This window comes from Chlamydomonas reinhardtii, chromosome 16, assembly GCF_000002595.2.
Source record: "Chlamydomonas reinhardtii strain CC-503 cw92 mt+ chromosome 16, whole genome shotgun sequence".
Lineage (NCBI taxonomy): Eukaryota > Viridiplantae > Chlorophyta > Chlorophyceae > Chlamydomonadales > Chlamydomonadaceae > Chlamydomonas > Chlamydomonas reinhardtii.
The window spans coordinates 3,489,495-3,502,996 of NC_057019.1; the positions used below are offsets into that span (position 1 = coordinate 3,489,495).

A 13,502-nucleotide genomic window follows, 5' to 3' on the forward strand; every position below is an offset into this window, starting at 1 on the left:
TTCGTACAGGCACCACCCGCCATGCGTCCAGCCGCGTCCCGCTGTCAAGCACAAGCACAGCAGGCACAGGACAACCACATACATGCTGTGCTATGCTCACCAGCAAAGACCGCAAACACGACACCGGCAGGTCTCAACCTGCGCGCCGGCGCCGCTTCCTTGCCTGCCTCCGCCGCTACGCACATGCACGCCGCCACTGCTCGGCCCAGACCCTGCGGCGCCGCCAGGCCCAGGCCCTGCGCCGCCGCCGCCACTACTCGGCCCAGGCCCAGGCCCTGCGCCGCCGCCGGGCCATGCGCCGTTGCCACCACCATCGACGCTGCCACCATCGCCGCCACCACGGTGCATGGCCGCAGGCCGTGCTCTTCCAAGCAGCATCTCCATCAGCGGGTGTCGCATGTTCATGGCTGAGTTTGCGACGCGACCCTGCAAAGCAACAGCCGTGCGGGACGACGCCAGGGAACCCCACTGAACTGCCGAATCTAACTCCGAGTCTCTGAGACCTGTCCTGGCCCCCTTGAGGCAGACTTACCCATTGAGTTTGGTGCCAACCCACGCCACGCAGCCACGGACAGGGGTGTTCCTAGGGGGCTTCGCCCCTCCTGAATCGCTGAGTAAATTCGACACCGAGTTGGTTCCAAATGGGCTCAGGCCTTACATCTTCGGGGGAAAGCTAAATTTCTGAAGAGCGTGGACGCTGCGCTCCAGGGGCTCAGCTCGCTAGGTAGCGCCGTTGGCTGGGCCTGACTGAACAGCCCAAACAGGTGAACACGTTCCGCAACCGTTACATCAGTCTTACCACACACGTTACACTGCACAGTGAACCTGCGGCTGCCCAAAACCGGTGTTTATCAACACCACCCATCACTCGGCGGGCTGCATGCACATGTCAAAGTTGAAGCGGCACCAGTGGTCGCAGCCCTCGTCACATGGTTCAAATCCTCATGCATTGTAAGCACACCCTTGGTCGACTTCATCGCAGTTTTCCGGCGTGTCCAGAGCAGCAACTGGCCGCCTGTTACATCCTGGCCCACAGCAGCCACTGAGACCCCAACCAGACCTGTGCAGCGCTGCTGCCACCCCTGTGCCGTTATGTCCCTCAGTGAACGCGGACTTGGAGTTTACGGTAATATCACAGCCCTCGGGCATACCCTGGAATGACCCAATGCACCCTGTTTCCCAGGTCCGGCCTCCTCAAAGCCCTCTTCACACACCTCTTACATTGGCTGTGAAAGGCCAGCGTCCATAACCACAGCATGTTCCAAGTACTTGCGACTAGTGCTTACGTGCTGTCCTGCTGCATTAAGGCGACGCTCCAGATTAACAAGCGACAGGTAGTCTTCACCAGTCTTTAGATTCGCAAACAAACGAAGTGAGCAACCCCCAAGCTCGCAGGACATGGCACTGTGGCGCCACAAAAGAGAGACAGCAATTCGTTGAGCGGGCAACACCGTGATGGAGCGCCCTAATGCAGCCTTATCATATTAATCTTCTCGGTTGTCAAACTCTACACTGCGGGCGCATTACGCGCTCTCGTGCAGGAGTAGCAGCGCGTCAGCCAGCTCTGCAAGCTCATCCTCGACGTCCATGGAGACCTGATTCCGCTTGCCTCCGCCACCGCGGCTAGCGCCACCCGCCATGCTAGGCTGTGGGGGCGGCGGCGCTCCATCACTGTCCTCCAGGTCAACGCCACCACCTGCAGCCGCTGCAGCAGCGGCCGCTACGGCCGCAGCTGCGGCGGGCCGCGAAGGCCGCGTGCGACCGCCCACACCTGTCACTACGTTAACCTTCATGCGAGCACGGCCGCTGCGGGGTCCCACGCCCTCGTCCATGTCGTCACCGTCACCGTCCTCGCCCTCCTCACCATCGTCCATGTCCACGTCCGACTCGCCCTCAGCAATGGGCTCCGTGGGCTCGCGGCGGACCGGGTAGCCACCGAAAGTGCTGCGCAGGCCCAGGCCGCTGCTGGGCGCCACGCCGGGGTGGTGGCTAAACGCGCCGCCGTGCAGGTGGTGATGCGGGTGCATGCCGTGCCGCACCGGCGCGGAGCCGCCCATAAGCGGCGAGCTGCCCGGGATGAACCCGGAGGACACGGGAGACGTGCCCAGCGAGGTCGTGCCCAGCGGATCCCACGCGCCGCTCTCGTCATCACCATGGGGCTGGGGCTGCACAAAGGCGCGTGGGTCAGGGAAGTCAAGTCAGTCAATCAGTGTCAGGCAAGGGGGCTCAGTGGAGGTTGCCGGGTCAGAGGTGAGCTCGCGAGCCACGTGCAAAGAAGCTTACCGCAGGCAGGTTGGCGTGGTTCACATTAGGGAAGTTGACTACGGCGCGAGGGCCACGGATCTCGCGCGCGGCCTTGTCGTATGCGAGGGCCGCCTCCTCCGCCGTATCATAGGTTCCAAGCCACAAGCGGCAGCCCTGCACGCACGTACGTGGTCCGGGATGACCGTATTTAAGTCCGCAACGTGATAACTGTGCAGGCAAGGCGAAGAGCCCGCTTGCTTCTTAAGAACCGCCTCGTGGGCACACTAGCACGGGCTAACTGGCGGCGCTGCACGCTATCACAATGCGGGTGGGGGCATACCTTGTGCGGGTCGCGGATCTCAGCCGCGTACTTGCCCCAGGGCCGTTGACGCACGCCACGGTACTTGCACGCGCCCGACTTGTCCGGCTTCACGGACAGCGACGGCACCGAGGAGCTCGCCTTGGCGCCCAGGGACGAGCTGAGCAGATTAGTGCTGCTAGTGCGCCGCCGCCCGGGCAACCTACGCGTTCGATGGTGGCAAAATTGCGTGTGCGTGTCAACCATACATACGAGACGCAGATAATACAATTACAGCCGCACACAAGCCATTTGATTGCAACAATTCTCACTTGATAGCCGCCGGTGACGTGCCGAGGCTCGGCGGGCTGGCACCTAGAGCGCCGCCCGGCATGCCCAAGTGGCTACCGCTGCTGCGATAGCTGGTGCTGCAAATGCCGGCGGCAGGATGGTCAGCAAGACTCGAGGGAAGGTTGCCAGGCATGCCAGGTGCCAGTGGCGGCCGGCCAGACGGTGCCGGCGCCGACGGCGCGTCAGAGTGAGCCGGCGCTGACGTTCCAGGCTGCACGGAGCCGTCTCCGCCTACACTGGTGCGAGCCAGGTTGGGCGGAAACGGCGGCATGGGCATGGCAAGCGCCTGAAAGGCCGACCCCGCGCTGCCTGGCTGCCCCAGCCACAGGCTCGGAGGCACAGCCATTCCCGCCGTGGCCGCCTGTGCGGCCGCCGCGATAGCACCCAGCGAGCTCAGCGCGCCTCCCGGTGCTGCGGTATTTGCCCCAGGCTCCGTCTTCACGGCGTCGCCTGCGGCGCCATCCTTACTGCCGTGCGACGTGGCGGGGCTGGATCCATCGCTGGGCTCCGTGGGCGGCGACGCCGCTATCGGCGGTGTCGGCACGGCGATATTGGGGTCCGTTGCTGCAGCTGCACTCGCTGCGATGGCCCCGATACGGCCCTTGCCAGGTGCAGCCTCCGCAGCCGCCGCGGCCTGCGCGATAGTCATGGCTGCCGCCGCGTGCGCCGCTGCAGCTGCGTGCGCATGTGCCGCAGCTGCCGCGGCTGCCGCTGCAGATGATAAAGGTGGTAGTCCTGGCAGCGGAGGCGGCACGCCGCCCGGCAGCGGAAAAGGCAGACCCGCAAAGAAGGGGACTTGGCCGAACTGCGTGGCTGCGCCGAAGGGCAAGGAACCCGGCGGGAGGGCGGCAACGCCGGCCGCACCCGGCGGCTTCACCCCAGGCACCGGCAGTGGTGCGGCAGGCGGTGATGTGCCTGTCGTCGACGTAACTCGTAGTCATTAGTGTGCACACGCAACCGGCATTTGGGGCGAGGCGTGCCAGCTGGATGGGCGTGCCAGCAAGAACACGCACGTCCCGTGCCTACCTGGGAGCGCTAGACCCAGACTTGCTGCGTCCAGAGCCAGCAGACTATGCTTGGCTTTGGCGTCCAGGTGCATCATCGTGACGATTCAGGGGCGCCTGCACCATGAATCAGCACAGCGCAGACCGCAATCCGTTACTTAACGCGCCCCGAGTACGAGCCACATGGCATTTGAGCAGAGAAATCATGCACGCGTGGGATGCTCACGGCGCGATCGCAGCTTTCGAGCAACCATAAATTGCGCCACGTGCATCGAGCTAAAATCGACCGAGGCCAGGAAGCCAGATCTGGCCCACAACTTTGCAAGCGTATGGATTGGTCGACAAGGGGAAGCGGCGCTTCGGGGAGCTCAAATGAGGCCGAAGCCCAGGGTGGCTCGCTGTGAGAGGGCTTGCCGAGGCCCGCTCCATCGGCCCTCCAATACGCCACGATCTGACAGTTTATGCAATACTAAGATGCGCGCAGTCTCACGCGCTCTTGGCCAGCCTGCAGAAGCTCCGCAGCTGGTGCGCTCCAACCATATGCGCTGCGTAAAGCCTCGTCGACCTGCTCTCACCGTTAGGTTGCCCGTCCCACCTGGCGTGGAGTTATGAGGGGATTAGGACGTCCACTCTTCGCCAGCAGTGGGAGGCGGGAAGACCGCAAGCTCTTCGCGAAATCGCGGGTCAAAAAGTTTCGGTAAGTGGGCCTTTAAAGAGCGAACACACGCGCTACAAGGCGCACGTATAGATTGTATTTGGCCTTAGGCATCGTTGCTCGTGAGTGTGGACGACGAGCTTAAAATGGAATTCACGCGGGTTCAAAGCCGCTTCAGCGAGGGTGCACAAGTCGGGCGCATCTGAGTATGCTTTGTAAGTAAGCTGTTATGTTAGAATTCCTGCGTCATACGGTGGAGAAGGCTCAACCCTCTGAACGGTAGATGCTTGCATGCGACGCTGCGCGCCGGTCCTGCTACCCTGGCCACGAGGATGCTTTCTCACGGTAACAAGCAGTTGTCAGTAAAAACGCTGGGTACTACGTCTGGTTGACAGGATGCGGTGCAACTTCCCGACACGCGCAACCCAGCGCAACGGGGGCGACGCCTGCCCCGCGCGTGCACTTCCCCATGCACTGGAGCGCGAGTGCACTTCCCCTAGGTAACCCAATTCAGGCACAATCTCAGTGACATGACTATATGTATTCACCCCAAACGTTGCATTGCACCTAGGCAGCGTCACAAGGAGTGGATAAAGTAGACGTTGCAGAGGTGAGCAGGGCTGCAGTGCTCGTGATGGAACATGGCAAGGGGCAGGAAAGCGTAGTCCCGATGTGTGTGGCTCCCACCCGTGCCCACATAAATGCGTAGCAAGAAGGGACAAGGCATTGGTGCGTCGTTCGCGCGCTGTTACTGTACCGACGGTAGCTGGCAGGTTGTGTCGATGTTTTGCTGACGCGCATTCCTCACGCTCCGGGCGCCCGGCCAAGGCGATAGCACCACACAGACTCAATGCGACGCCACACCGCGCGGATAGCATAGCCGATGCGCACCTGCAGGCAGTCGACCGGCGTCCACGGATGAGCTGTGTAGACGAGCACTAGCGTAATGCAACGGCGTGCAGCAAAACAATGGCCGGGCGACAGTGTGACAAACAGGGGCAAGAACAAGGCGAAGCAAAGCAGAAGAGGGGCCCGAATGTGTACGACAATTGTGGCGGGCAGGCCGAATGCGGTGCAACACGCCAACAACACAACCGGAGGTGAGGAAGCGTTGCTGATGGTGAGGATAGGTGCTGCGACGTTCGGTAGGGGAGCTGTGGCCGCGCACTAGTGGGGAGGAAGTTTCCGAGGCGTTGTTTCCGAGGCATTGTTTGTGGCTGATGTTTGTGGCCGATAAAGAAAGAAGTAGAGTTTCGGCTGTGAGCGGCTGGCGAGGAGAGGCGGGGGCTGTTGCGTTTGGAAGGCGGGCGGAAGGCCGCACACGCCGGGAGTCGGGCAGGCTGTAGATTCCGCTGAAGCTGCGTTTGAGAAGGGAGCCGAAGGGACAGCTGGGGTGGGACAGTTGGCGTGGGACAGCTGGAAGGGACAACTGGAAGGGACTACTGGAAGGGACAGCTGGGAGGGACAGCTGGGAGGGGACAGCGGATGTGGGACTGCTGCGGTGGGACAGCTGGGGAGAGGCACGGGACAGCTGGGGAGAGGCACGGGACAGCTGGCATGGGACGCTGGGTGGCTGCAGAGGCTGGCAGCGCTGGGGCTGGTACGTTGGTGGGTACTTGGGTACGCGGCTGGATGGGGCCCGGGCTCACGAAGAGCTCCCCGGTGGCAAGACAGGAGGCGGCGTCTGAAAACCAGCAGCCCTGCGGCACGGGAGCGCGGAGAGGGGACACGCGCACACACACAGGGCAAAAAACAGCCAGGACGAAAAGCCCGCCAAGGAGCCCGCCCACGCAGCCAACACGCGCCCGCCGCAAACAGGCACTCACACGCGCACACACAACCCACAAGACGGCCGAGAAGCCGGCGATCACGCACCGCACGCCCCACACACGGCCGGCGGGACAGCACACTCCCGAAAACCAGCGTCCTTAACGCAAACCCAAGAACCCGACCCGCGCCGAACCGACAAGGAGAAAGCCCACACGCGCGCCAAGCCCCAAACTTAGCACCGACCTGTGTCCCTACCGTAAAACTGGAAACCAGAAGCCCAGCACGGGAACACCGGCACGGCCGTCCCCGCACCTCAGAGCGGTTCAGGGTAGCCGGGACCGGCGCCCCACCCCCCAAGCACCTACTACAAGCCACCGCACCGCTCGGTACCGCCGCTACCGTCGCCCAGGTCGCCGCTCCACGGCTGTCGCGCTGGCTGAGGCTGACGCTGCTGCGTCACATCTGGGGCTGCTGCTAACAGATGGACATATCGCTGCCGCTGTCAGAGGAGATGGACATGTCGTCGCCTGAGCCGATGTGGTTGCCGCCGTGGCACCATGCCGCGTGGCCAGCAGGAGGGAAGGGAAGCGGTGGTGCGGGCAGGGCCGGCAGGACGACGGCGGCGGCGACTGGTGGCGCGGGGGCCGGAGGGGGAGGCGGCGGCGGGGCCGCCGGCGGAGGAGGGGGCAGATCCGGGGGCGGCAGGAGGCTGAGGAGCCCGCGTGAGGTCATGGTACCCGGCAGCAGTTGGCGATGCCGACCATAGAAGCGCATGAGGGCCTTGCGGAGGAAGGGGCGCGGGTAGGCACGCAGATGCAGCCGTCGCAGCGTGCGCCGTGCTGACGCGATGAAGGTGCCGAGGGTGGTGCAGAGCCGCGCAAGGGTGACGAGGGCGCCGATGACAACGTTGAAGCGCACGTGCCGGGGGATGCAGGAGTAGAACGGGGTGAAGCGGGAGATGCCGAGCTGCGCAAACTTGGGGCTGTCGCGTTTGTCGTACGGCTGTAGGTCGTACACGACGTGCCCGTAGATGTTGCTGCTGTGGGGGGTGATGGCGAAGTTGAGGTAAGGCGTGGCGACGCCGGCGGCGGGTGTGGCGCCGGAGGCCGCCAAGGTGAGGTCGGTGGAGTAGATGCCAGGGATGCCGGCAAGCGATTGGGATTGCAGCAGCAGGTGGGGAAGGAAGGCTGCAGTGCATCACGCCTCCTGTCCCTCCCTCCCTCCCTCACATACATGTCGTGCTGGGCACCGGTGGCGCTGGTGTTCTCCAGGTTGGTTTCGGGCGCATCCTTTCTGGTAGTCCCAACGCCAGCAGCCCGGCCGCCGTCGCCCAGCCCAGCCATTCCAATACAGCAGCCGCCTTCCGTCAGCCAGCCCACACGTCCACAGCGTTTACCGTCGGTTACGAGGTAACATGTGAATTCGTAACTTGCGCAACTGACTGCCTGCTCTCGTGCCGCCTGCAAGCCCACTCCGCCTTCCGCTCTGGTCTACGTACGCATTAGTTCACGCACGCACGTCAATAACAGGGGTGAGCGCGGTGAGCGTCTAGGGCGGCTGCGCCTACTCCCTGCCGACTCCGTCTTCCAATGAGTCATGCCTTGCTGCCCGCCCACGAACAACCTGTGCCTGCCGCACACGAAACTTCCTGTGTGCCCGGTTTATCGAGCAGCCTGCAGCTCTGCGGTCGGCACCGCCACCAGCACTACTTCGTCGTCCTCCTCCGCCTCCGCCTCTGCTTGCTTGAATAGCTCTTCGATCACATAAACACGCACGTAGCAGCAAAGCTTGCAGGACAGAATTTCAGCATTGTGGAGCTGCAACCCTGCGTAGTTGCCGTCCATATGCACATCTCACTCATGTCAAGCTTGCATCATTCGGCATCATTCAAGGAAACACACCATGCGCCTACCGATAAGTGCACACCAACGTTAACTGCACCTTTCGCACCTCCTGCCCAAACTGCACGCCCATAGCCGACTGTTTCGCGTACCAGGTACCAACTGCGACCCAGCCCAGCCCAGCTACAAAACGTGTGCTAACCAACGCTCCGGACATACACGGCCGCATGGCAGCCAGATGCGGTCCTGCTGGCACGACCTGTTCAGCAGCTGCCTGCCGGGCACGCCACATCATGCCCCAGGACGGGACTTCTTGGCGGGCTGCTGCGGCGTGGTGCAAGTAGGGCACACGAAGTGGTCCTGCTGCAGCACGTGCTGGCCAAGGCCCAGGCACTGCGGGTGGTACCTGCACGCATGTCAGTTTGCGGAATAGCAGGGGCTAACTGTCAGACCGTACTTGTCTTGACCGTATGCACAGAACGCACCACTCGTCGCAGTTGTCGCAGTTGATCATCGGCCTGTCTGGGTTGTATGGCAGCTCGCATACGCAGTACCTGCAAGCATCAAGTTGGGGTTGCATCACCATGCATTCTACCGGTCGGCTGCAACTGGAAACCACCTGCATGCGGGTGGGACGCTGCAGTAGACGTGTGCTGGTGCCTTATGAACATGTGAAGCCCCTCTTCATGCACGCTCACACTGGCACGCGATCCGGCTCAAACTGCTTGGTGCGGGGCTGCAGGCAGGAGGGTAGGCAGGCGAACGGCGGGCAGGCCGGTGATCAGTAGCCAGGCACACACAAACAAAGCCTGGAAACAGCTCTGGTCTGCAAAGAAGATGGTCCGGTGATGTGAACCAGCTGCAATTATAAAGAACGCAACTGGCACACCTTGTATGTGAAGCGGCAGAAAAAGTCGTTCTCGTCTCGCCGTTCTAGCGACTGCGGCGAGAAAGCGGCGATGGGATACACACACACCCAAGTCCGTCAGAAGCCATTCAGGATGTTCGCCGCAAGTCAATATTCCGACAAGCAACCAACGTCCCTGGCAAGCACTGGCCAGGCGCTGCGCTGTGCTGGGTTGGATCCCGCCCTGACTTACCTCATACCGTGACACGTTGTGTACGTTGCAGCGACCCAGGATGGCAGCTAGTGGTGCTTTATCCTGGTGGTCAGAGTCGAACACCTCCGCCTCGCCGTGGAAGGCCTGCAGGACCCAGCGGACGGTGGGGGGGGGGTGGAGTCATGTATTCAGATATGGTCGGCCCAGCATATAGCGGGAAGCACTCATATAGCACAGCGCCGTGCAGCGCCTGAGTGAGCGTACTGGCCGTGTGTCGACAGCGCTGATAGCTATTTTAGGTGAGCTGTGTACCTTGCGCCCCCCGATGGCCTCCTCTGGTCGGTAGAACCAGGTCACCTCCAGTTCCACCTGCTCTGGCTCCGCGCCGATCTGTATGAGCTTCCGGATCCGTGCAATCTGCAAGCGCAAACGCATACATACACACGCATTCAATAACCGTATCGCACCAGAGGCAGCGTCCTGCGTACTTCCACTTCTTGTGTGCTCCTAACTCATAAGTTGCTACCCGTGCCTAGGTGGACACGTGCGGCCAAGGTTGTCCAGCGATGATTGCAGACGTACGTAGGCGGGCGCAGAGGCGTCCGGGTTGATTAGCACGCAGTCCCCTGGTTTATACTCCTCTCCATCGTGGACCGCACTGCGTTTAAGGTTTAAAACCAAACGATGAAGTCAAGGGGCACGGCATACATAGCAACGTCAACGCATCTGCGCATCCAACTGCTGGTGTCGACCCAGGGACACGCCACCAGCAGTAACATGCCCGTACGGAGAGCGTCAGAAGCAGCACGGTTGTGCCGCCTGCCTGCCTCACACTCGCTGCTGGCTGCCTTCACACCCGCTGTTGGCTGTCCTGAACTGAGCTCCAGGCAAGACTGCGGGTGTTACACGAGCAGCTGCCTCTTGACAGGCGCCGACCGTGCGCGTGCGGTGACCCCAGATGCCTGTGAACGCGGCTGGGCACTCTGCAAACCCTTACCTGGGCAGCTCTCGGCGTTTATGCTTTGTCATTATCCTCCTTCCACCACCTACACGGTGCAATAGTGCCCCGCTAGCTCGACCCGCTGAACTCAAAACACCCGCTCACTGAGGAAGCGCCTGCTTGGACCTAGTCTTGTATCAGCGAATCCCGCAATTGAGATGTGCTGGTCACGCAGTGTGAAAAAGCAGTGAAGCAGTGACGCGGGTAGTTCGGTTTCTTATTTAGGTCGCTACATGTAAAGGTGTATATTACACATAAGTCATACAAACAAACACAAAGCGCCGATGCGATTGGGCCAGTGCTGGCCAAGGAAAGAGAGGGCTGTGCATGCACTCGGCAATGCCTCGATGTTGTTCATAGCGGACGCAGGTACTGGCACAACGACAACCCTTCCAAATAGTTACGGGACTTGATGTGCATGGGACGGCTTCTTTGATTGTCTAGCAAGTTTTCCGGGATCACCTGTGCCATCGCCCGAAAAGGGACAGGCAGCAGATGATGACGGTCCGGATGCTTCTTTTGCTCGTGGTGGCCTCTTTGTCGTTGTGCGGAGCTCTCGCACAGCCGGTGAGCGCAGCGGCGCTCTGCGGGCAGGCGTGCACCGTGTCCACCCTCCGTCTACGGGCGCGTTCGGTTCGGTTTCGCGTGTGAAGCGATACGTTCTGCCCTCTCTCTTACCGCGCTGTTATGAACTTGGGTGTGAGCGTCAGGACACGCAGTGCTGGCAGCCAACGGTTCTCTCTGTCTTTAATGGCCTGGGTGACTATGACCCGGTTTCGGCAGTGTTCCCACGAAGCCGTTCGGGCCCGGCTTGGCACACTTCAGATTCTTACCTCTCCCGCCATCACATTGTCCTTCCATTACCACAGAATGTTGCAGGGCTGTCTGCCCTGCGGCAGCAGAGCCGTGACCGCGTGATCACGCTCACGGATGAGGTGCTGTCGGAGTTCATCATGGGGCGCAGCCGCCCGTACTCTGCGGTTATCTACTATTCGGCACAGCAGGTGGGCGCTAACGCTCGCCAAGCCAGTGCGGCATCAAGTACACCGTTTTGCGGGGCAGTAGAAGCGCTCTTGCGCAAAACACCGGGCTTCGGCATGTCAGCAGACCTTTTTACTTTATTGAGGTGTCACTTTGCGAAAGTTCGCAAAATGACACACGCCATGCAGCGCGCACGCTCCGTGTAACGCACTTTCACGCAACCGTGCACAAGCTACTGCTTATGATTGAGTCTACACCCGTGCACTAGCCCCAATGTCAAATCGGCTCCTTTGCTGCTGCCATCCCACGCGCACTCGCAGGTGTCTGAGGGCAACCCCTCGCTCAAGCTGGACGAGCTGCGACGCGAGTACGCCTACGCCGCCAAGGCCTTTGCGGCGGGCCCCGATGCCGACAAGGTGTTCTTCTTCGAGGCCGCTCTGGAGGTGACGCAGAAGCCCTTCGCCATGCTTCAGGTGCGTGGGGCGGCCCGCAGCCTGCAAAGGTCCGCACGAGCGAGGACGGGCGTACGGGGAGGGCTTGACAGATTATGCCCGGTTATAACCCGGAAGGCTGCACGGCCCGCCCCTCACCACGCTTATCCCCCAGGTCCATAACACTTCCTCTTTCCGCCGCCTCGCTTTCCGCAGGTGAACTCGCTGCCGTACGTGGTGCGCATCCCCGGCAGCCAGGCGGTGGCGCAGGCCACACTGGAGCTGCCCAAGGCCGACAAGATGCTGCCGGAGAACACCAAGGGCGCCTACCCCTGGCCGGCAGAGACCTTCGTGGCCTTCGTTAGCGGCCGCACGGGTGCGGCGGCGGCGGAGATCGACCGGCCCAGCATCTACAAGAGCCCCTTCTTCCCGCCAGTCATCTTTGGCGGCGTACTCACTGCCGCCTACTTGGGTTACAAGGTGCGGGCGTGAACTGGCACCGGGGCGACTTGGCGTCAGGGCACAGCACGGCACGGATAGCACTGCTATGGCTAAGAGTCACAGGCCGTACACGTGGCCGGGCCGCCGGGGGCTCCGCAATGTTAGGTAAATCCGTGAGTCCCAAAGTGACATCCCTCGCTGTCGGGTCCTTCTTCCTGCGCGTGCAGGTGTACGCGCTGGGCGCGCTGCGGCACTCCGCCATCTGGGCCGTGCTGTCTCTGGCGGTGTTCTGGTTTAGCGCCAGCGGCGGCATGTATAACATCATCCGCGGCATGCCGTTCTTCATTCGCGACCGCAACGGCCGGCTGCAGGTGTGCATCCTGCCGACACATTTGACCAGGAGCACGAGCTTGTGCGGCTGGCACCGCCGGCAATGCTCAGGATTCGGTCCCCCACCCCAACCCTACTGACGCAGAGAGCAAGGAAGCGTGTACTAAATGCGCGCGACATGGCAAATGTAATCGTGTGTTGCCACAAGTGGCTGACCCCTACGCTTGTCCCGCAACCGCCTGCATGCGCAGTTCTTCCTGACCAGCCGGCAGGGCCAGCTGGGCGCTGAGGTAAGCCGCTGGCCTGGACTGGCCGCTCATACTACCGGAATGAAAGGGTTATGCCTGCGCAGGCCCAACAGTCCGCACCGCAGTCGCATGTCATCGCTGGTAGTACAGTGAGCACAGGCAATGTATGCCGTTCGCTGCATGACCTACGCCGTGCTTACGGTATTCACCTTGAACCTGCACCCGCCCTTGCGACCGCCCACAGGGCTTCATGCTGGGCACGCTGTATCTGATGGTGGGCGGCAGCCTGGCCTTCGTGACCTATCTGGCGCCGCGGATATCGTCCAGCCGCATCCGCGACTCGTGCAGCCTAGTGGGAGCTCTCATCGCCGCCAGCTCTATGTACCAAACGTGAGTTTGGGACTGCGGCTGACGCTATCAACGGCTGTGCAGCGCAATGGCTGGGCCGCACGAAGCCGCCCTGATTGTGTCCCGAGCGAGACGTATGCCAGTTGCGATGATCGTGTTTCCCTATTGCCGCCTGCAGGTTCAAGCTGTGGAACTTGAAGACGGGGTACAAGCACGTCTCATACTTCTAGAGGCTAGAGTAGTCACGGGCCATACTGATTACTCTGCCTTTGATGGAACGAGTCACAGGTTCGGTTTTGTCGCGTGAGAGCCGCCTCACACCGGTTTGGGCACGTGCTTGGGTGCTGTGCCGCAGTGCTGGATGCGCATGGAATGAGAATATGCAGACCGATATCGATGTGTGCTGTTGGCGATGCTAGAGGACGTCCTCGGAAGTCACGTCACGGGGCACAGTGAACTGGTTAAGACGCCCATCAGTAAACCATCTGCACCCAGTTCA

The 13,502-nt window shown here is 61.7% G+C and overlaps 3 protein-coding genes across 4 annotated transcripts; 1 reads left to right on the plus strand and 2 right to left on the minus strand.

Annotated features, from left to right (window-relative positions):
- Positions 1-642: 642 nt before the first annotated feature.
- Positions 643-4,784, minus strand: CHLRE_16g674890v5 (uncharacterized protein). 2 transcript variants are annotated; one of them, XM_043071255.1, is made up of 6 exons: positions 4,493-4,784; positions 3,920-4,014; positions 2,875-3,808; positions 2,585-2,765; positions 2,284-2,418; positions 643-2,165 (listed from the first exon to the last, which is right to left on the minus strand). In XM_043071255.1, exons 2-6 carry the CDS (start codon positions 3,993-3,995, stop codon positions 1,524-1,526), a joined length of 1,968 nt encoding a protein of 655 aa, XP_042915734.1. In that variant the 5' UTR covers positions 3,996-4,014; positions 4,493-4,784; the 3' UTR covers positions 643-1,523. The 2 variants fall into 2 exon arrangements, with proteins under 2 accessions (XP_042915734.1, XP_042915733.1); XM_043071254.1 differs by having other exon boundaries at positions 4,473-4,784.
- A 2,804-nt stretch (positions 4,785-7,588) lies between these two features.
- CHLRE_16g675246v5 (uncharacterized protein) lies at positions 7,589-10,476 on the minus strand. Its single transcript, XM_001699160.2, has 8 exons — positions 10,222-10,476; positions 9,807-9,882; positions 9,537-9,641; positions 9,264-9,368; positions 9,053-9,103; positions 8,862-8,899; positions 8,649-8,717; positions 7,589-8,569 (listed from the first exon to the last, which is right to left on the minus strand). The coding sequence occupies exons 1-8, from the start codon at positions 10,251-10,253 to the stop codon at positions 8,455-8,457; spliced, it is 591 nt and encodes a 196-aa protein (XP_001699212.1). The 5' UTR covers positions 10,254-10,476; the 3' UTR covers positions 7,589-8,454.
- A 130-nt stretch (positions 10,477-10,606) lies between these two features.
- Positions 10,607-13,496, plus strand: CHLRE_16g675602v5 (uncharacterized protein). The gene is made up of 8 exons (XM_001699221.2): positions 10,607-10,791; positions 11,094-11,228; positions 11,526-11,678; positions 11,853-12,116; positions 12,305-12,448; positions 12,659-12,697; positions 12,900-13,045; positions 13,182-13,496. Exons 1-8 carry the CDS (start codon positions 10,723-10,725, stop codon positions 13,231-13,233), a joined length of 1,002 nt encoding a protein of 333 aa, XP_001699273.2. The 5' UTR covers positions 10,607-10,722; the 3' UTR covers positions 13,234-13,496.
- Positions 13,497-13,502: the final 6 nt, after the last annotated feature.

Coding starts and splice junctions, on each gene's coding strand:
- CHLRE_16g674890v5 (XM_043071255.1), bottom strand. CDS start 3,995: ATGATGCACCTGGACGCCAAAGCCAAGCATAGTCTGCTGGCTCTGGAC. Junction 2,419..2,584: donor AGATCCGCGACCCGCACAAG/GTATGCCCCCAC, acceptor ACGTGCGTGCAG/GGCTGCCGCTTGTGGCTTGG. Junction 2,166..2,283: donor ACCACGCCAACCTGCCTGCG/GTAAGCTTCTTT, acceptor GCCTTTGTGCAG/CCCCAGCCCCATGGTGATGA.
- CHLRE_16g675246v5 (XM_001699160.2), bottom strand. CDS start 10,253: ATGACAAAGCATAAACGCCGAGAGCTGCCCAG. Junction 9,104..9,263: donor ACAACGTGTCACGGTATGAG/GTAAGTCAGGGC, acceptor TTCTCGCCGCAG/TCGCTAGAACGGCGAGACGA. Junction 8,900..9,052: donor TCTGCCGCTTCACATACAAG/GTGTGCCAGTTG, acceptor TCCTGCCTGCAG/CCCCGCACCAAGCAGTTTGA.
- CHLRE_16g675602v5 (XM_001699221.2), top strand. CDS start 10,723: ATGACGGTCCGGATGCTTCTTTTGCTCGTGGTGGCCTCTTTGTCGTTG. Junction 11,679..11,852: donor AGCCCTTCGCCATGCTTCAG/GTGCGTGGGGCG, acceptor CGCTTTCCGCAG/GTGAACTCGCTGCCGTACGT. Junction 12,449..12,658: donor ACCGCAACGGCCGGCTGCAG/GTGTGCATCCTG, acceptor CTGCATGCGCAG/TTCTTCCTGACCAGCCGGCA.